At 45.4% G+C, this 15,255-nt stretch overlaps 1 protein-coding gene across 1 annotated transcript in view; it reads left to right on the forward strand.

Annotated features, from left to right (window-relative positions):
- Positions 1–15,255, forward strand: part of URB1 (URB1 ribosome biogenesis homolog) — a 38,573-nt gene that overhangs the window by 20,189 nt on the left and 3,129 nt on the right. The window contains 18 exon segments of the mRNA XM_050975169.1: positions 139–335; positions 883–1,107; positions 1,649–1,828; positions 2,469–3,330; positions 4,203–4,404; positions 4,594–4,771; positions 5,327–5,385; positions 5,526–5,719; positions 7,416–7,526; positions 7,616–7,679; positions 8,411–8,582; positions 9,093–9,195; positions 12,064–12,224; positions 12,582–12,693; positions 12,987–13,093; positions 13,631–13,774; positions 14,387–14,496; positions 15,079–15,255. Of these exon segments, the coding sequence (XP_050831126.1) occupies positions 139–335; positions 883–1,107; positions 1,649–1,828; positions 2,469–3,330; positions 4,203–4,404; positions 4,594–4,771; positions 5,327–5,385; positions 5,526–5,719; positions 7,416–7,526; positions 7,616–7,679; positions 8,411–8,582; positions 9,093–9,195; positions 12,064–12,224; positions 12,582–12,693; positions 12,987–13,093; positions 13,631–13,774; positions 14,387–14,496; positions 15,079–15,255 (3,358 nt within the window).

Consider the following 15,255-nt stretch of genomic DNA (forward strand, 5'->3'; position numbering starts at 1 on the left):
TTGTCTAGGTCACTACAAACACTTTTTCAGTACTTTCCTGCATGATGCTCTGTGGGCTGCTGACAAGGCCCACAGTAAGGAGGGTTGCCTCAGGATCTATGCTCATGTCAATTGTTTAATTTATTTTTGCTTTTCTAGGAGCACACATTGTGGAGTACCTTGTTGCTGTTTTCACTGACCTCCTGCACTCTCAGAGAGAACCCCTTGCTCTCTGCTTGATGTTCCAGCTCTATGACAAAGATCTCAAGTCCCTGAAAGTTGCTAAATATCCTCAGCTCTACCAGTTTAACCAATACTATAAACTCTGGATACCCAAGCAATCCCAGGAATCTGTGGTATGGAATACCTGAAGTCGCTGAATTCTTGAGCCAGTGTCCCTATAAAACCCCCACAGTTTACAGAGTTTACATTTCCATCAGAAACAGCATTTTTATGGAGCTAATTCTGCATTTCTTGTTGATCACGTTGGGACACAAATTTGCTCCAGGGCTTTTCTCTGATGACACTAGAGGTCTCTGTGGTGTTTGGGAGGTGATACCAGGGCTCAGGGGAGATACTCAGACTCCTCACCAGGCACAGCAGAGCCTGGTGTGTGCTCTGCCCTCTGTTTACAGTGCCTGGAGTTCCCCCTGGGTGGGTAGAGGATCACAGCCCCCCTGGGCTGGGTGTGGTGAGTTTTTCTCAGTTCAGCAGTGAACAGTACATCAGATTCCCCTGGGGACACTGCTGGACAGCTCTGTTCTAGCAGGACTGCACACTTGTGCTCCTGGAGCTCCAGCCCAAGTTCAGCTCAGAGCTCACCTCAGAACAAAGGTGGCTGAAGAGATTCTGGTTTCATACTCATAACTGTTGTTCTCTTATGCTTTTTTTCACTTTAAACAGTTTAAAAACCACAAGGGAGTAAGTGAAGAACCTACTGTGGCACTGGATTCTGTATTTGGCACTTTGCTAAAGAGTGCCTATGAGAGAGGAAGCAATACCTTACTGGAAGATGGTGTTCAAACAAAATTGAGAGACTTGGCTTCCTGGCTTCCCCCTGACCAGCTTCTGTTGGGAGTAAAGCACGTGCTGCTATACCTGAAATCCACAGTGGAGAACTTCAGCAGTGTAAGATCAATACTGTAATAATACTGTGGTTATGTTTGGTTTATTTTAAGGTAGAAGGTACAAATTACTTGACTGTTAAAACTTAGGTTCCAAATCTGTAGCTCTTTTTTCTCCACTTGGCTCTGAGGCTGCACAGCACCATGCAAAACTGCACCTAATATGTAAACAAATGTCAGTTCTTCTGATTATTGAAGAGTGTTGGATTTACTTTGCATGGGTTACCTTACTGATGGGTGTGAGTGCAAATAAGCTCAAGATTTTAATCCAGCTCTTGGATCTCCCTGAGAAGCCTTTCCAGAGGGTAAAATTCACTAGCCTGTATAACTCCAAATGTCACAGTATAAATGAAAATCTATCAATATTTATTTGGCAACCTGAGACTTCTCTTAGAATCAGGTTTCTACATAGAGAAGTGGTTCCTTCCCCAAGGAGAAGCTGTAATCTAAGTACTTCTTAGTTAACTCCAATTCCTGTTGGATAATTACCTTTCTGCTCCCGTTCTCCTCTTTTTTTCACTTCCAAGATGCCTTTATTTCCATAGGTTGGTAAAACTTTGGGTCCTCAACTCGTTGACCTCTATGTGGACATTCTGAGCATCTTGTTGTGCCGGGGCAATCAAATAAAGCTGGACCAGCAACAGAAGCAGGAAGAGCGTCAGGCTGAGTCAGATCTCTCTATGGATGAGGAGTCTCTGATGACAGAAGTGTCTTCAAATGACAAGGTACCAAATCCCTTGATTCAAAGACACCTATTAGTAAACTTTGATTTGATTGATTCTCTAGGGAATAGTTTTGCTGAAATCACAGGTGCTGTTAAGGTCTTGGAGGAGAATTTTGGAACATAGAGCGTGTGGTCCAGCAGTTGCAGAACTGTTGTCTGGAGATGTGACCCAGCTGCATCACCCACAGTCCCACCCCTGAGCTGGAGCACAGTCAGGAGAGGTCCTGAAAGAGATCACCTTTGCAGAAAGAAATGTATTCCCTCAGCCCAGTGTGAAAATTATGTATTTGTGGAGTGAATTTTTCCCCCTCTTTCACCTGTTCTGTGAATTTGTGCAGATTAGAATGTGTTGATGAACCCTAGAATAGTCAGTTTTCCTCTGGAGATGAGCTTAGACATGTTTAGAATGTTCAGTATAACAGCATAAATGTTGGGAGAATTATATTTATGTGCTTGTAATTCAGTAATTTTTTTTCTCTCCTGGACAGCTAATAGACAATTTTGTATTCAATAATTAAAATATTGTAAATTTCATTGTAATATTTCCAATCTGTGGAAAATAGGTGGGTGAATGAGGTGGTTTTTTTTACCCTGCACTGTGATTATTCATTAATTGATACTGTTACCTCTGTTTATTACAGACACTGGAGGATACACTCACCTTGATTTTCAGACATCCTACCCTGGAGAGCTGGTTCCTGGCCTTGGAACTGCGCTCTATTCCTCAGCCTGGATTGAACCCTGTCACTGTGAAGCTCCTGTCAGCTCACCTCAGTTCCGGGGTGCTCCAGCTGCTGAAAACAGCTGCCCCCATTGTGCAGGGCATCACAACAGATCACAGACACGTCTTGTCCAAGTACTTCGAAGCTATCACAAAAAGTGTCCTGGAAGAGCTGCAGACTGTGGGGAAGGGCAGCAGCCAGGTCTATCCCAGGAAGTCTCACCAGCTGCAGGCTCTGGAGGAGCTGCACATGTACATGACTGCAGCTCAGCTGAAGGAGATCACTTTAACCATGCTGCAGCTTCCTGAGATGAGCCTGACTGATCCGAAATCTGAAAAATCCCCTAAAAAAGGGAAGCAGTTAAACTTCTACGGACAGGTTTTGGTGAAGCTCCTTACAGACAGCTACCAAAGGCATCCCCAGCAAGGAGAATTTCTGCTCTCCACAGGGCACATTAAAGCTTTGGGGATATTGATGTCAGCATCGGCCAGCAAAGATTTGGAGGAAGTTTTCCTGCAGGCTCTCCAGAGTGAGCCAGTCCTTGCTCTCACAGTTGGTGTCGAGGTTCAGGCTCACTGCCTTGCCCAGTGCTCACACACCTCCCTGGCCATTGTGGCCGTGCTGATCCAGCACTCCAGGACTCACCTGCTGCAGTTTGAGCTCTGGTGTCTGAGCAGTGCCACTGGGAAGTACCTCAGGAAACGCATGGAGAGCTTTCTTCCACTCATTAATGCGTATTTGCAATGCAGAGAGCAGTATGGCTTCAGCCGACCTTCCGCAGGTAAAGGCACTGCTGAGCCCTGCTTGTGATTCAGGAGGCCAAATTCCCTGTTTAGGTCCTGCTGGAATCTTTACACAATAGATAAAGGTGATAAAACTTAGATGTCTGGCCTCTAAAGACTGCCTTGGAAGTACCTCTGCAGCACTAAAGGTGAAGAGCTGTTCTGAGGGTTGGCTCTTGACTGGAGCCAGGTGCTCTTACAGTTTCTGCTGCCCAGATTTCTCTTTTGAAGCCCTTATTTAATGCTCAGTGCATGTGAAAATCTGTCATTGTGCTTCTCTTAGTTTAGTACAGGAGCTAACACCTTTTGCTCAGGCATAGAAGAATGTCTGGAGTGTGCAATGCCACTGCCAGATGGTTTTTGCAGAACCTGAGCTTTTACTTTTACAGAGTCCAAAAGTTTCTTCTAAAACAAATCTCCAGCTGTGGGCTGGCTGCAGTAATGCCCTCCCAAGCTGGCAGTCCAAAACTTTCCAAACCCACAGCAGCATACATCTATGGACAAGTGTGTTAAATCTCTACCAGCAAAACGATGAGTTAGGGTTCAACTGGATAGAACAGGATCACTTTAATTTCATTTCTTTTATTGCCCAGAAGTGTCAGTAGCAAAGGAAACAGGTGGAGTGTAGCTCTATGTACAAGGTAGAGATAAGCAAGCAGTGATAAGACCTTGTCAGCACCATGGGAAGCAGAGGATGGGTAAAGAAGTGGCCTCTGTTGTAGCACTTCTCTGTAACAGATTAGCAGCTGCTGTAGCATCCTTTCCTAGAATTTGAATAGTCTGGGCCTGGATTCGAAAGTGATTTGGGATTAGGGTGTTGTAGTTTAACACCTGCAGGCGGTGGAACCTGTGCCTTCTGCTCTCCCAACAGTTGTCTCGGCTGTCACACCTGTCCTGAGGAAAGCCCTGTGGAAGGAGCTCTGTGCCGGGATTCAGGACACCGGAGCGTTGCGCAAGGCCTCTGTGAAACTGCAAATTCTGTCAAAGTTGTTGCCACCTTCGGAAAGCAAAGGGCTGCACAACCTAATGGGCTGCCTTCCTGCTGCTCTGGAGAGAGCAGGGAATGAAGAGAGGTGGGCAGGGTGTCTGTGCCTCCCTCAGGGCTCAGTTTTCCTGGGAAGCACTGTGATAGGAATGGGAGCAGTAACAGCATCCTCTCCTTAGAGAATCTGTTACTTTGTACTTTGGCAGCAAGACATCTTTAACATATACAAAACCAAGTTAAAACAGTAATTAAAGAATCAACAATTGTCTCTCTGCAGTTGGGTCGTGGCAGATGCCATATCCACAGTGCTTAAAAACTCCGAGGAGCTGCATTCCTGGAGGAGACATCTCTTGTCAGCCTGCATAAAGGGCTTAGTTGCCATGTACAGCAGCAGTAAAGATCAAAGCAAGCAAGAAGTGGAGAGGTCCATGCTGCTGAGGCTAGAGGAATTATTGGTGAGACTTCTTATCTGCTTTGTCATGGTTGGGACTATGTGTGATTGGGCAGTTGTAGATTTTGTAAATACAGATTGGGCTTGGTTTCCTGTTTTATGGACTCTGGTTTCCATGGACTTTTAATAGCTTTTGCAGAGTCCTGATAATTCTTGATATGAAGCAGTTTTATGTTTTTGATGATGGCTTTCTGGTAGGAATCCCCTTTGAAGACAGGAGTTTGAGCTGTTTAGGAGTAAGAAATCAAAGGTTACCAGTGGAATTTTATTATTTTTTTTTTTAATTAAAAAAAGGTGATAGAGATACTTCTGCCAAGACCCACCTGCCATGCCATCTGAAGTCTGGGGCAAAAATCTGGTTGATCATAAATAGAAATCCAGCCTTTGATCTTGAAGAACAGTACTTGGGCACTCCCTCTGTACCGTTCCCTTGGTTTGAGTTCTCATCACCCCACAGTGTTTGGCTTGCGTGTCCTTAATGTGTCCCTCAGACTAAAATTGCTGTAGAAGCTCCTTGTGCCAAATGTAAACCAGCACCTCTTTTTACTGCTGCACACAGTGTGTGGTTGAAGAAGTGGACCCAGATGACTGGTGCAGCCTTGTGAAGACAGGACTCAAGTAAGTGTTTTCATTTTAATTTGGTTTGGTTTTGCAAAGTTCGTTTGCTTTGCCAAGTTCTCATTTCTTAACTCTTAATTTCAAGCAGGTTTCCTTGGGTTTGGTTGTGATCTGACTTCTCTGTGATCCTTCTCCCAAAGGTACCGTTACAGAGATGAAACATTTCTGAGGGTCCTGAACACTGCCATCCAGTTACTGTACAAGAAGGAATCCTCACTTAGTCAGAGCTTAGTCAAGCTCTCCAAACTTCACATGATGGTCACACAGCACTCTCTATTTCTGTCAGCCATCCTGAGGTCAAGAGAAGAAGATGGCACGAACACCCAGACAAGAGGTATTTTTTAATCATCTTCTTCCCATACTAAATACAGTTAATCTTGTCTTTCTTGCATTATATTCTCTCCATCCAGTAACACACCCACCCATGTAAATACTTGCAGAGTTATTAACAGTTCCAGAATACTGGCGTTTAAATTGTACCTCTGCTTGGATCCAAATGTTACATTCATTTTATGCTGGTTTTAAACACTTCTGTTTTTAAAACTACTGGAAAGGTGGGTTTGGGTCTTTGCTTGTGTGTTTTTCTGGTATTTTTAACCCAGTCAAAGTCTTGGATTGAATCTTTTGATTTCTGTGACGCAGTTAGTGTAAGATCACTGAAGTGCACATAGGTCCTGTGATGTTTAAACCTGTCTTAAAATAGGTTGATAGAAGAGATTTAAAGTTGATTTTGCAAGTTTTATCAAAAATGGCAATTTAAATTACATGTATTTCATATTGCAACCTTTCATGAGGACTTATCCTTCTTGAGCAATACAAATTGGATGCTAGTTCATGTGTAGGATTGGCTTTGTTTCTTCTTCACTGGCAACTGAAATCCTGCCTCACCTTGAACCACATTTAATCTACATAGACCTCAGCTTTTCTCCACTGTACAGGGGTTTGAGATTCAGTGATTGAAGGAGCTGTGTAAGAAAAGGGTGGGAAATTCTCAGGGCAGCATGTCAATAACAATTTTTTTTTTGTTTATTGATGAGCAACATGTAAACAAGCTTTCACGTTTTAAAGCACCTGAAAAGAGGAAAAAGCTCTTGTGAAGTCACCAGTTTAGTGAAATTGAAAATAAGGAATAGATTTTGCTGCTTACTCTATCTATGTGTCTTACCTTTAGAGGGTATTTCTGTAGATCAGCAGGATGGATTCTTTGAGGCCAGCTGCTGTTCCAGAAGCTTGGTGTCACGAGTGCATTCACTCAGGCTGCTCCTTTAGGAGCTCTTCAGTTTTGACATGCATTTTATATTCCTGCACATGATAGGGTCAAAGCCCAGGCCTTTCCAGATACTGGGAGTAGAAATCTGGAGTTTAATCTTGGGTGTGCTACAGACAGCCTGTTTGTTTTTGAGGAACCCAATCACTTACACTTTTTGCTTCTCAGTTAGTTACAGAGCAAAGGTGGATAATTTTTGTACCCCACAGGACAGTTCCTGTGGCTCACAAACCACCCTCAGTGCTGAGCCCTGCTGGAACACACCGTGCAGAAGCATTTTGATATTTACTGCAGCTGGGGTGGAGACCTCAGAAGTTTTTTGCTGTGAATTCTGGAGTCCTTGGGGAGGTTGCTGGGATGTCTGCCTTTCTCTGTGCAACTCTTGAGCTCATTCCAGATGCCTTCCTGGGGGAGGAAGGAGTGAAGCTGTGGCAGGATAGGGCAGAGCTCTCCTCTTTAACCAGAGAGTGAGTGTGTACCCATGGAGAGCTCCTGCAGAGTAGTGTGTTCCACACTGGGGACCTCACCTGGCCGAGTGACTTCTGTGTTTGGCTTGGGAATGCTGTTTTAAGATGTTCCCTTGAATTAAATGCATCAAAGTCACCCTTCAGGGTGTTGGGGAAGGGGCTGTGGTATCTCTAGAGATAGATGCTGATGTAAAATGCCCAGTGCTGTGTGTGCACCCATTTTGAGTGGGCCTTGGGGTGTTAATTTGAGCTCTGTGTGACTGAGAGGTGCAGGGCTCAAGCTGTGCTTGTTCCAGAGGCGCTGGTGGACATTCTGCTGACAGCTGTGCAGCTCAGCCCCTCTCTGTGTGAGAGCAGCCACCTGCCAGTGCTGCTGGGAGCCTATGGGGCCACGCTGAGCACCGTAGGTGAGTGTCAGCCTGGCCAGGGCACTTCCTTCTGCAGCTTGTTCTTGTGTCCACAGCTCACTAACTTTGGCTTCAATCTTGGGTTTTAGATCAGAAGATACTGCTGTTGCTTCAGCTGTATGAGAAGAATAATCAAAGTCTTATAAACTCCAGGTAAGCTGAACACCTTACTTTGTTGGGTAAACTACACACAGGTAGTCTCACAACTTTTCCAGGGTCTCATTTTTAAATTAAGGAGAGAGTGAACAAGGGGAAACCTAAAGATGAATGTTGCTTTTGAAAACACTTTTACTAAACATTTCTATTCTTCATGTAATTCTCTTCTGTTGCCCAGACTTCTGTGTGTCTGTAGGTTAGATGAGGGAATGTCTCATTTCTGAAGTCACTCACTCTCCATAACTGGGACTCACTATAGGGGTCTTCTCACAATTTGGAGAAACATAAATCTGCAACATAAATCATTAGTGAACTTTTCCCTTTCCTGTGCCCAGGGAGTCCACAGGAAAGTCTGTTGCCAACAATTGTGGTTTGGCCTGCCTTCCTCACGTGCACTTTGCTGTCTTGGAGGCAGGAGCAGAAATACCTCCAGCAGTGCAGGAACACTGGCATAGGCAGCTGAGGCAGGTTTGGATTCCTGTTCCTTCATGCAGCTGCTGTCATTCTTACCTGCACTTACAGCTTTAATCCATGGGTGCCTCTGAATGGGTACATTCAGCAGAGTGAGTGAGACACCCTCAGACTAAACTTGCAAAGCTTTGGGATGGATGGAAAAGGTGTTGCCAGGGAAATGAGTTACAGTTTCAAGTGCCACAGGGTGCTAACTACAAGTGAAGACAAAATTTCGGTTCTCTTTCCTAATGTGTTTGCCTTTAACAATGTTTAAGGATCCTGCTGTGGGGTCCCGCTGCTGTGGAGCATCACAAGACTTGCAAGAGTCTGGGGAAGTCCTTGTGGCAGCAGCCAAGCATGGAGGAGATCCTGTGTCTGCTGGATCGAGAGAAGATGATGAAGACGATTCTGTCGTTCCCTCAGCATCGCCGGCTGCTGCCATCACAGGTGCTTTTGGATCAGCCTGTCCATGGTTACCCTTCCTTGGAGATGCAGGAAGAGCCTTGAGCCATTCATGTCTTGCATCCATGTAATACATGGCAGTTTGGCTCCATCAGGAGAGTAATTTTGATTCATAGGAGGAATTAGTTCTTCAGGAGCACTTTTCAAAGTAATTGCAAGATACGTGCCATGTCTTGTCAGCAGGGGTGATAGTGCATTGCAAAGGTTGTCATGTATGTGAGGCCAGGATTGGACAGCCCAAGGATCCACTGGCTCTCCAGCCTTTCATACAGTTTGCTGGATTGCTGTTGATGCTGGTCAGGGGAAATAGTTGTGGATATACTCTCATAGTGAAAGCCAGGTTTGAACACAAGCATGTCTCACCCTGTGTTGCATTGTATTTTACAAGGTGTAGTATCAAGTGGTTTATAGAGGGATGAGGTGGTTGTGGAAATTTGAAACCCAGCTTGAAATTGGTGTTGTTCCTTACAAATACTGGTTTGGATCTGGTTTCAGGGGATACAAGAGTCACTATATAAAGATGAAACAGTGAAGAGCCTTGATGACTTCTATGATCCTTGTTTTCTACTTCAGCTCTTCAGTGAACTGACCAGGCCAGGTAAAGTGTGTGTTTCTCTTTGGTATTTAGTGTCAGGTTGCTCTGCTGCAGGAGCTGCACCTGGAGCGCTGTTATCCCTGATCCAACATCTGATACTGCAAGGAATTTGTGCCTGACTTTAGAGAGAAGAAACAAACTACTGTGAGGGCTGTGACTGAACTGGCTGGAGACCTGGCCTGTTACAGAACAGGGAAACTTCAGCCAATTCATTTCCCACCAGACAGATGGGCATGGGGCCAGTGTGTTTCACAAGTAGGCTGGTGCTCTGAACTGTCAGGAAGTTTCTCATCTGACATGCCTTGGCTTTGCACATGCACATCCCTGCTGTGCTCCACGGACACACTGTCCCTGGAGAGAGCCCTCAGAGGTCAAAGGGAGACAAGAAGCCTAAGGGATTTCCTAAGCAGCTCTCTCCCTGTGTTGGTTATGGTTAAGCATTGTGCAGTTACAGCTGGATTTGGCTTTCCACAGCAGTAATGTTAGAAGCAATTGGCAGGCTGTTAGTGTCTGTCAGTGAAATCACTGTCCTTTGTTCACCCAGGCCCCTGCAAGTACAACCCCTGTTTGAGTGTGCTTAGCCTGTCCTTAGCCATGGTTGAACTGCTCTGTGTAATCCTGGCAGCAGGAAAAGAACTGCCTTTAAGTCCTCTGAGGAGAAAAGGTACCAGAGCTGTCTGGCATTTTGCAGTTGGAGGGATCTTAGACAATCCAGTTAATGCCGGGCCTTTGGGGTGCACAGGGAGGAAGAGCATGGACAGCTGGTCTTTGGAACCTAGACTTGATAGCTGGAGAAGGGACACTCTACCAGCACCTCTCAGCCCGTGGAGGGAGGGATTTGGTGTCTGTGGCAGCCCCAGCAGCACTGCAGCTAGTCAGTAGCTGCTGATGTGGGAAGCACCAAGGCTGAGGGAATTGCTGTACATCATGTTCTCGTGGAGCTGTAAAGACAGTGGCTGGCCTGAATCTGAGCCTGGAGGGGAGAAAATAGCCCTCTTAGCTTCTCCACACAGAGTGAGAGTCCGTGTCCTAAGAGGGGCATTTTAAAAGGGCCCAAATGATTTATGAGTCCCAGTCCCATGGTGCTTGTAAACCACATCAGCTGCTCTTGGAGTTCCCAGTTCTTTATTTATTTGCTCTTTGTCCTGGCTACACAGTGCCATCAGAATACATAAACATGGAGTTCTTGCACAGTGTTCAGTGCTTGCTGAGGAAAAAGTAAGTCTGGGGTTGGGCAGATAGCAAGTTCTATCTATCTTTAGCTCTGATAAGCATCTTATGGAAAGCTTTTCCATCCTGCTTCTCAAGGTCCTTTAAATAAGCTGTATGTCAGACATAGAATTTAATTGGGGTGCTTTTCTAATAAGAGCTTGTTATTTTATGTCAGTTTTTGAACACATTCTTCAGGGGCAGCAGGATGGAAAATATTACCACTGCGTGTTTTCAGTGAAGGAAAGTTTTCCAAATAAATCTTCCTGTGGGCTGCTGAAGTGAGAACCTTGGATTTCATTCTGTGGCACTCTGCCACAGTGGGAATGGTTAGTGCACACCAGCAGCTCCCCAGAGCTGCAGCCTGAAGGACAGCAGAGTGGTGGCCCTGGGACAAATGGCAGTGGCTGGGGGGGACGTGGAGGCCCTGGTTGAGCTGGCAGTGAGAAACTGCCAGGCATGAAATTGAGTTTTAGTAGATCTAGTAGTAGAGAAAAAGATGAGAAAAATAGCCCAGGTGCCAGTACAGGGACAGAAATAATCTGTGCTTTTTTAAACATGATTTTATATATACATACATATATGTATATATATGTATATATATATAAAATATGTACATATGTATACATATATGTATATATATGTACACACGTGTACATATATATACATATTTACACACACACTAGCCTGTGTGGGCAGTGATGGGGAGGAAAGCAGTGGACCAAATGTAGGTACTTGGCAGAAAGATTGCAGCCCCTTCTTAAATAATAGTATTTGTTTCTAGAAACTTCCTCTTGACCTTCAGTATGAATGACAAGAAAATCCATTAATATTACTGCTAAACTTGTGGCACATTTGTAGCTGGGAAAAATACCACTGAGGTGCCATTGTGCTCCATTCCTGGAGAAAAGGTGGAAGGTTCACACCAGGTCATTTCTAGCCATAAGTGAGTGGAAATGGCAGCAACCCTTCAAAACACACAGAACACAAGCCCTTAAAGGAGAAACTCCAAATCCTGGTGGCAAAATGCTGTGAAAGCTAAATGCTACATTGAAGGGTGTGCTTCCTGTTTTCTCTTGGGCTGATTTCTGGTCATTGCTGGATTTTATTTTACCTAGAAGGGCTCAGGGGTACAGCTGAGCACTTGGCTCAGAGCAGGCCTTACCACAGGAGTCACTTGTGCCTGCACAGGGATGACTGCTGTGGTTTATGGGCTATTTATGTTATTTTCCCATCCTTTCTGTTACAGAAACTTTTTAGTGCGGTCTTTCAGGCACCCTCTAATGCACTGGAGAGATGAATTTTCCCTCTTGTTGTTCTTTGTACTCAGCTTCCCTGAAACAGTGAGATACAAAGATGTCTTTACAGAATTTACCCCTAACTTTGCATGGCCTGGTGGGCAGGCTCATCCCTGTCTCACATAAATGAGAACAGCCCCGTGCATTTCAGCTCCGGTAAAGGATTCCTGTTCAGAGGGAATTGCTGAAGCCCTTTGTCAGCTGGAGGAGCCTCCATGCCCTGAGGTCATAGTTTGTGGGGGTAGAGCCAGAAATGTGTGCTCTGACCAGGAATGTGAAGGATTAAAGTGCTGTTCCACACACTGAGGCGTGTCAGTGCTAACACAGCGGGTGCTTTCTGCTTCTCTTGCCCATCCCCTCACAGAGTGTGTGGTGGCCTGTCACAAGTTTGTGGAAGTCAATGCCCTGGGTCTCACAGTGGCTGCCCTGAGCAGCTACGACCCCAACATGAGAGCTGCTGCCTATTTTGTCCTGGCTTCCTTCCGCTCCCACCTGGAAGGGGCTCGCTTTCGAGAGAAGAGCCAGGTAAGCCATTGCCAGTGTGCCAGGGGACACCTGGTAGGTCGTGGATGTGTGGGGGGAGATATTGTCCTGCTCATCCACCTACATCACGTGGTGAGACAGCTGAAAGCAGCTTTTTATCCTCCTCACATTGTTTCTCCTCTACTGCTTTGTGTTCCCTCCTGTTATAACCAATGGACAGAGAAAGGGGAAAATATGTCTTAGACATTCTTGGGAGTTTTGTATGGAATGGAAATCCTGGTGGAATTGATGCTTGACCTGTATGGCCCATGAAGTGTCCCGGAAGCTGATTGGTGTCTTGGTGCTCCTGTTGTGTTCATTTGGGCTGTGCTTCAGGCTTCTCTCCCTGGGCTCTTGCAGCTGCTGTATCTCTTGGATGCTGTGCAGAATGGAATCAGGCAGCCAAACCTCAGGTTCACCTTCTCCCTGACCCTCTACATTGCTCGTGTGGCGCAGCAGATCCTGAAGCCAGGTACTGGAACTCGCTGCCTGTGTCACTGCTGGGGTGAACAACAGAGCCTTGGGGAGTTGATCTCCTCAGCTGCTTTGTGCTCGTGCACTCTTGACTGAGCTTTTTGTTCTGGGAAGAGAAGGGGAGGCTGGGCAGCAGTCGAGGGAGCCTCAGAGCAAAGGCCTTGTGCAGTTGCTGGCTGTTCTCCCAGCCTGGAACACTGCACACTCGCTGCAGCTTCCACTGACTGTCGTCCCTGGTTGTGGATTGGGAGCACTGTCCTCCTTCACAATGCCAGCTTTTTCTCTTCACAGAGGAGCACATGTACCTAAAGGTAAACAGATTCCTTCTGTCACACCAGTATTTGGACCTGAGGAAGGTACCAGGTTTTTTCCAGCTTTTCTACAGTTTTGATTTTGAGGTAAGAGTCCCATTTTAGGTATCCAGTAATTAATTCTTCAGAAATGTATTAAAAACAGCCATAAAAATGCAATGAAATCTCATTCTCCCATAGGTAGTTAATTAGAGGCATCTTTCTTATGTTTTATATTGGAGTGAAACATGTTATTTCTGTGGGGTTTTTGTTGCTTTCTTAATACCAATCCACAATGAGTTGTGCTGTGTATGCTCTGTGAGCACATTAAACAGAATATTCTGCCCCAGCTAGCTACAATTCCTCCTTGAGTTTAGATTAGTAGCGTTGAGTTCAACTGAAGTATTTTAGGAACAGCAACTTCCAAAATTCCATTTCCTCTGCATGTTTGGGCTGCAGACTGACTGTTCCCAATGGATGTTAGTGATTAAATTTGATAGGAATGGAAAATGAGAAGTCCAGAACAAGCTGTGGTAAGCCCTGAGCTGGCACTCAGAAGGAACCAGGGTGTTGTGCTCTTCGGAGCAGGTATTCTTTGGAAGTGTCTGAATTTCTCATGGTGGTATTTTTCTTTGTGGCTTCCAGTACAAAACAGAGCGTGAGTGGATCCTCAGATTTCTTGGGGAAGGGCTCCGTGACAAGCACTGCTATGAGCTTTATGACTACCAGAGGATTTTCCAGGTCATTCTTTCCTTTTTCAACAGTCCTTTGTGTGACGAAGGCTCCCAGGTAAGAACTAAAAAGCAAGTTCCAAAAACCCCCAAATCACAGAGGTTTGCATGGCTTTGAGATCTCAAGTACAAACCAGAAAGGAACAGCTGACTCTGCCTTGGCCCTCTTGAAAATCTGTTCCTTGTTGTAGGGGGAAATAATTGCTTGTGTCTAAACCAGTCCCATCCTTATCCCCTGAAACTGGAACAGGTTCCTGCCATCAGGGAGCCTCATGTGGGTGCTGTGGTTTTGCTCCTACAGTCGGGGCCTTTTCTTTTTTTGGGCTCTCTATTTCCCAACCAGTGCATTTGTTACCTGAACAGTGCTTCAGCAGGAGGCAAACTCACGTGCCAGGAGCTCTCAGGTTTGGGAGAATCCACCCTGAGTATTTCAGGTATCAAAACCTTGGACAAAAAGATAAACTTGTCTTGCTACCTGAATACTTCTTGTAAGAGCAGCACCTGTGGTATGAAGCTTTGAAGGGAGAATGTTTTTCCTTCCCTGGAGTTGCTGAGAACAGGTGGTGTTCGTTTTACCTTGAAGTTGATCAGATAGCAGCCGAATTGCTAATTTTAAGTTAAGATAATTAGATCCTGACTGTAAAAGAACAAGTTGCATTTTCTGTTTCAGCGTCGTATTCTGGAGATATTGCAAAGTGCTGCCCGTGTCACCAGAGCTGCCTATGAGCTGGTCCAGGATCACAGCCTCCTCACATGGATCCTGAACAGCCTAGAGAAAAGGTAACCAGAGAAGTACAGGAGAAATGGGAACCGTTTTCCTGTCCACAGTGGAAGAATTATGTGGCTGAGGATGAAAGCAAGGGTGACAGACATGGAGACAGGGGCACCAAGGGCTCTGCTGGCAGAACTTGCTGAACTCTGAGGTGTCCCTTGTGTTTTTGGGAACAGAACCAAGATGCTTTCAGGTTGTGGTAGGTGGGAGGATGCTGGGGGAGCTTTGTGATTTGGAAATCCCTTCCTTGAAAAGCTGAGAAAGCAAAATGGCACCTTGTGCTGGTGTCTTTACCTTTTAAATTTCAAGCACCCTCAGTTCACCTGTCACAGGACCTGCTGCTCAGGAAGTGGCACAGTAATGGATTTGAGCTGTCTAGAACATTCCTCCTCCCCTTGCCTCTCCCTCACAAGAAAATCTCTTCTGTTTCCATAGAGTGCCCTGACAGGTTCAGGCAAGTGCACCAAAAGTGCACTAGAATAGGGTCCCCTGTAGGTGATGGACCAGCTGCTGGTGAGGATCTGCCTTTTAAATGTGGTTTACTTTTTTTCTTTTTCCTTTTTTTTGTTTGGTTTTGTTTTGTTTTTCAGGTTTCTGGAGAACAAGGTGATACATAAAATTATTTCCTTAGTCCACACACTGTGGCTAACAAATTTAGGAGACAAGAGACAAAAAAAGAATCAGTCCCAGGAGAACAGGAAACTTCTTCCTATTCAGCTTGTAAATGAATTTCTGTGTGTTTTGGTCGCGTTAATCAAACATATTCG

The sequence above is a fragment of the Serinus canaria genome, chromosome 1 (assembly GCF_022539315.1).
Source record: "Serinus canaria isolate serCan28SL12 chromosome 1, serCan2020, whole genome shotgun sequence".
In the NCBI taxonomy this organism is placed as follows: domain Eukaryota; kingdom Metazoa; phylum Chordata; class Aves; order Passeriformes; family Fringillidae; genus Serinus; species Serinus canaria.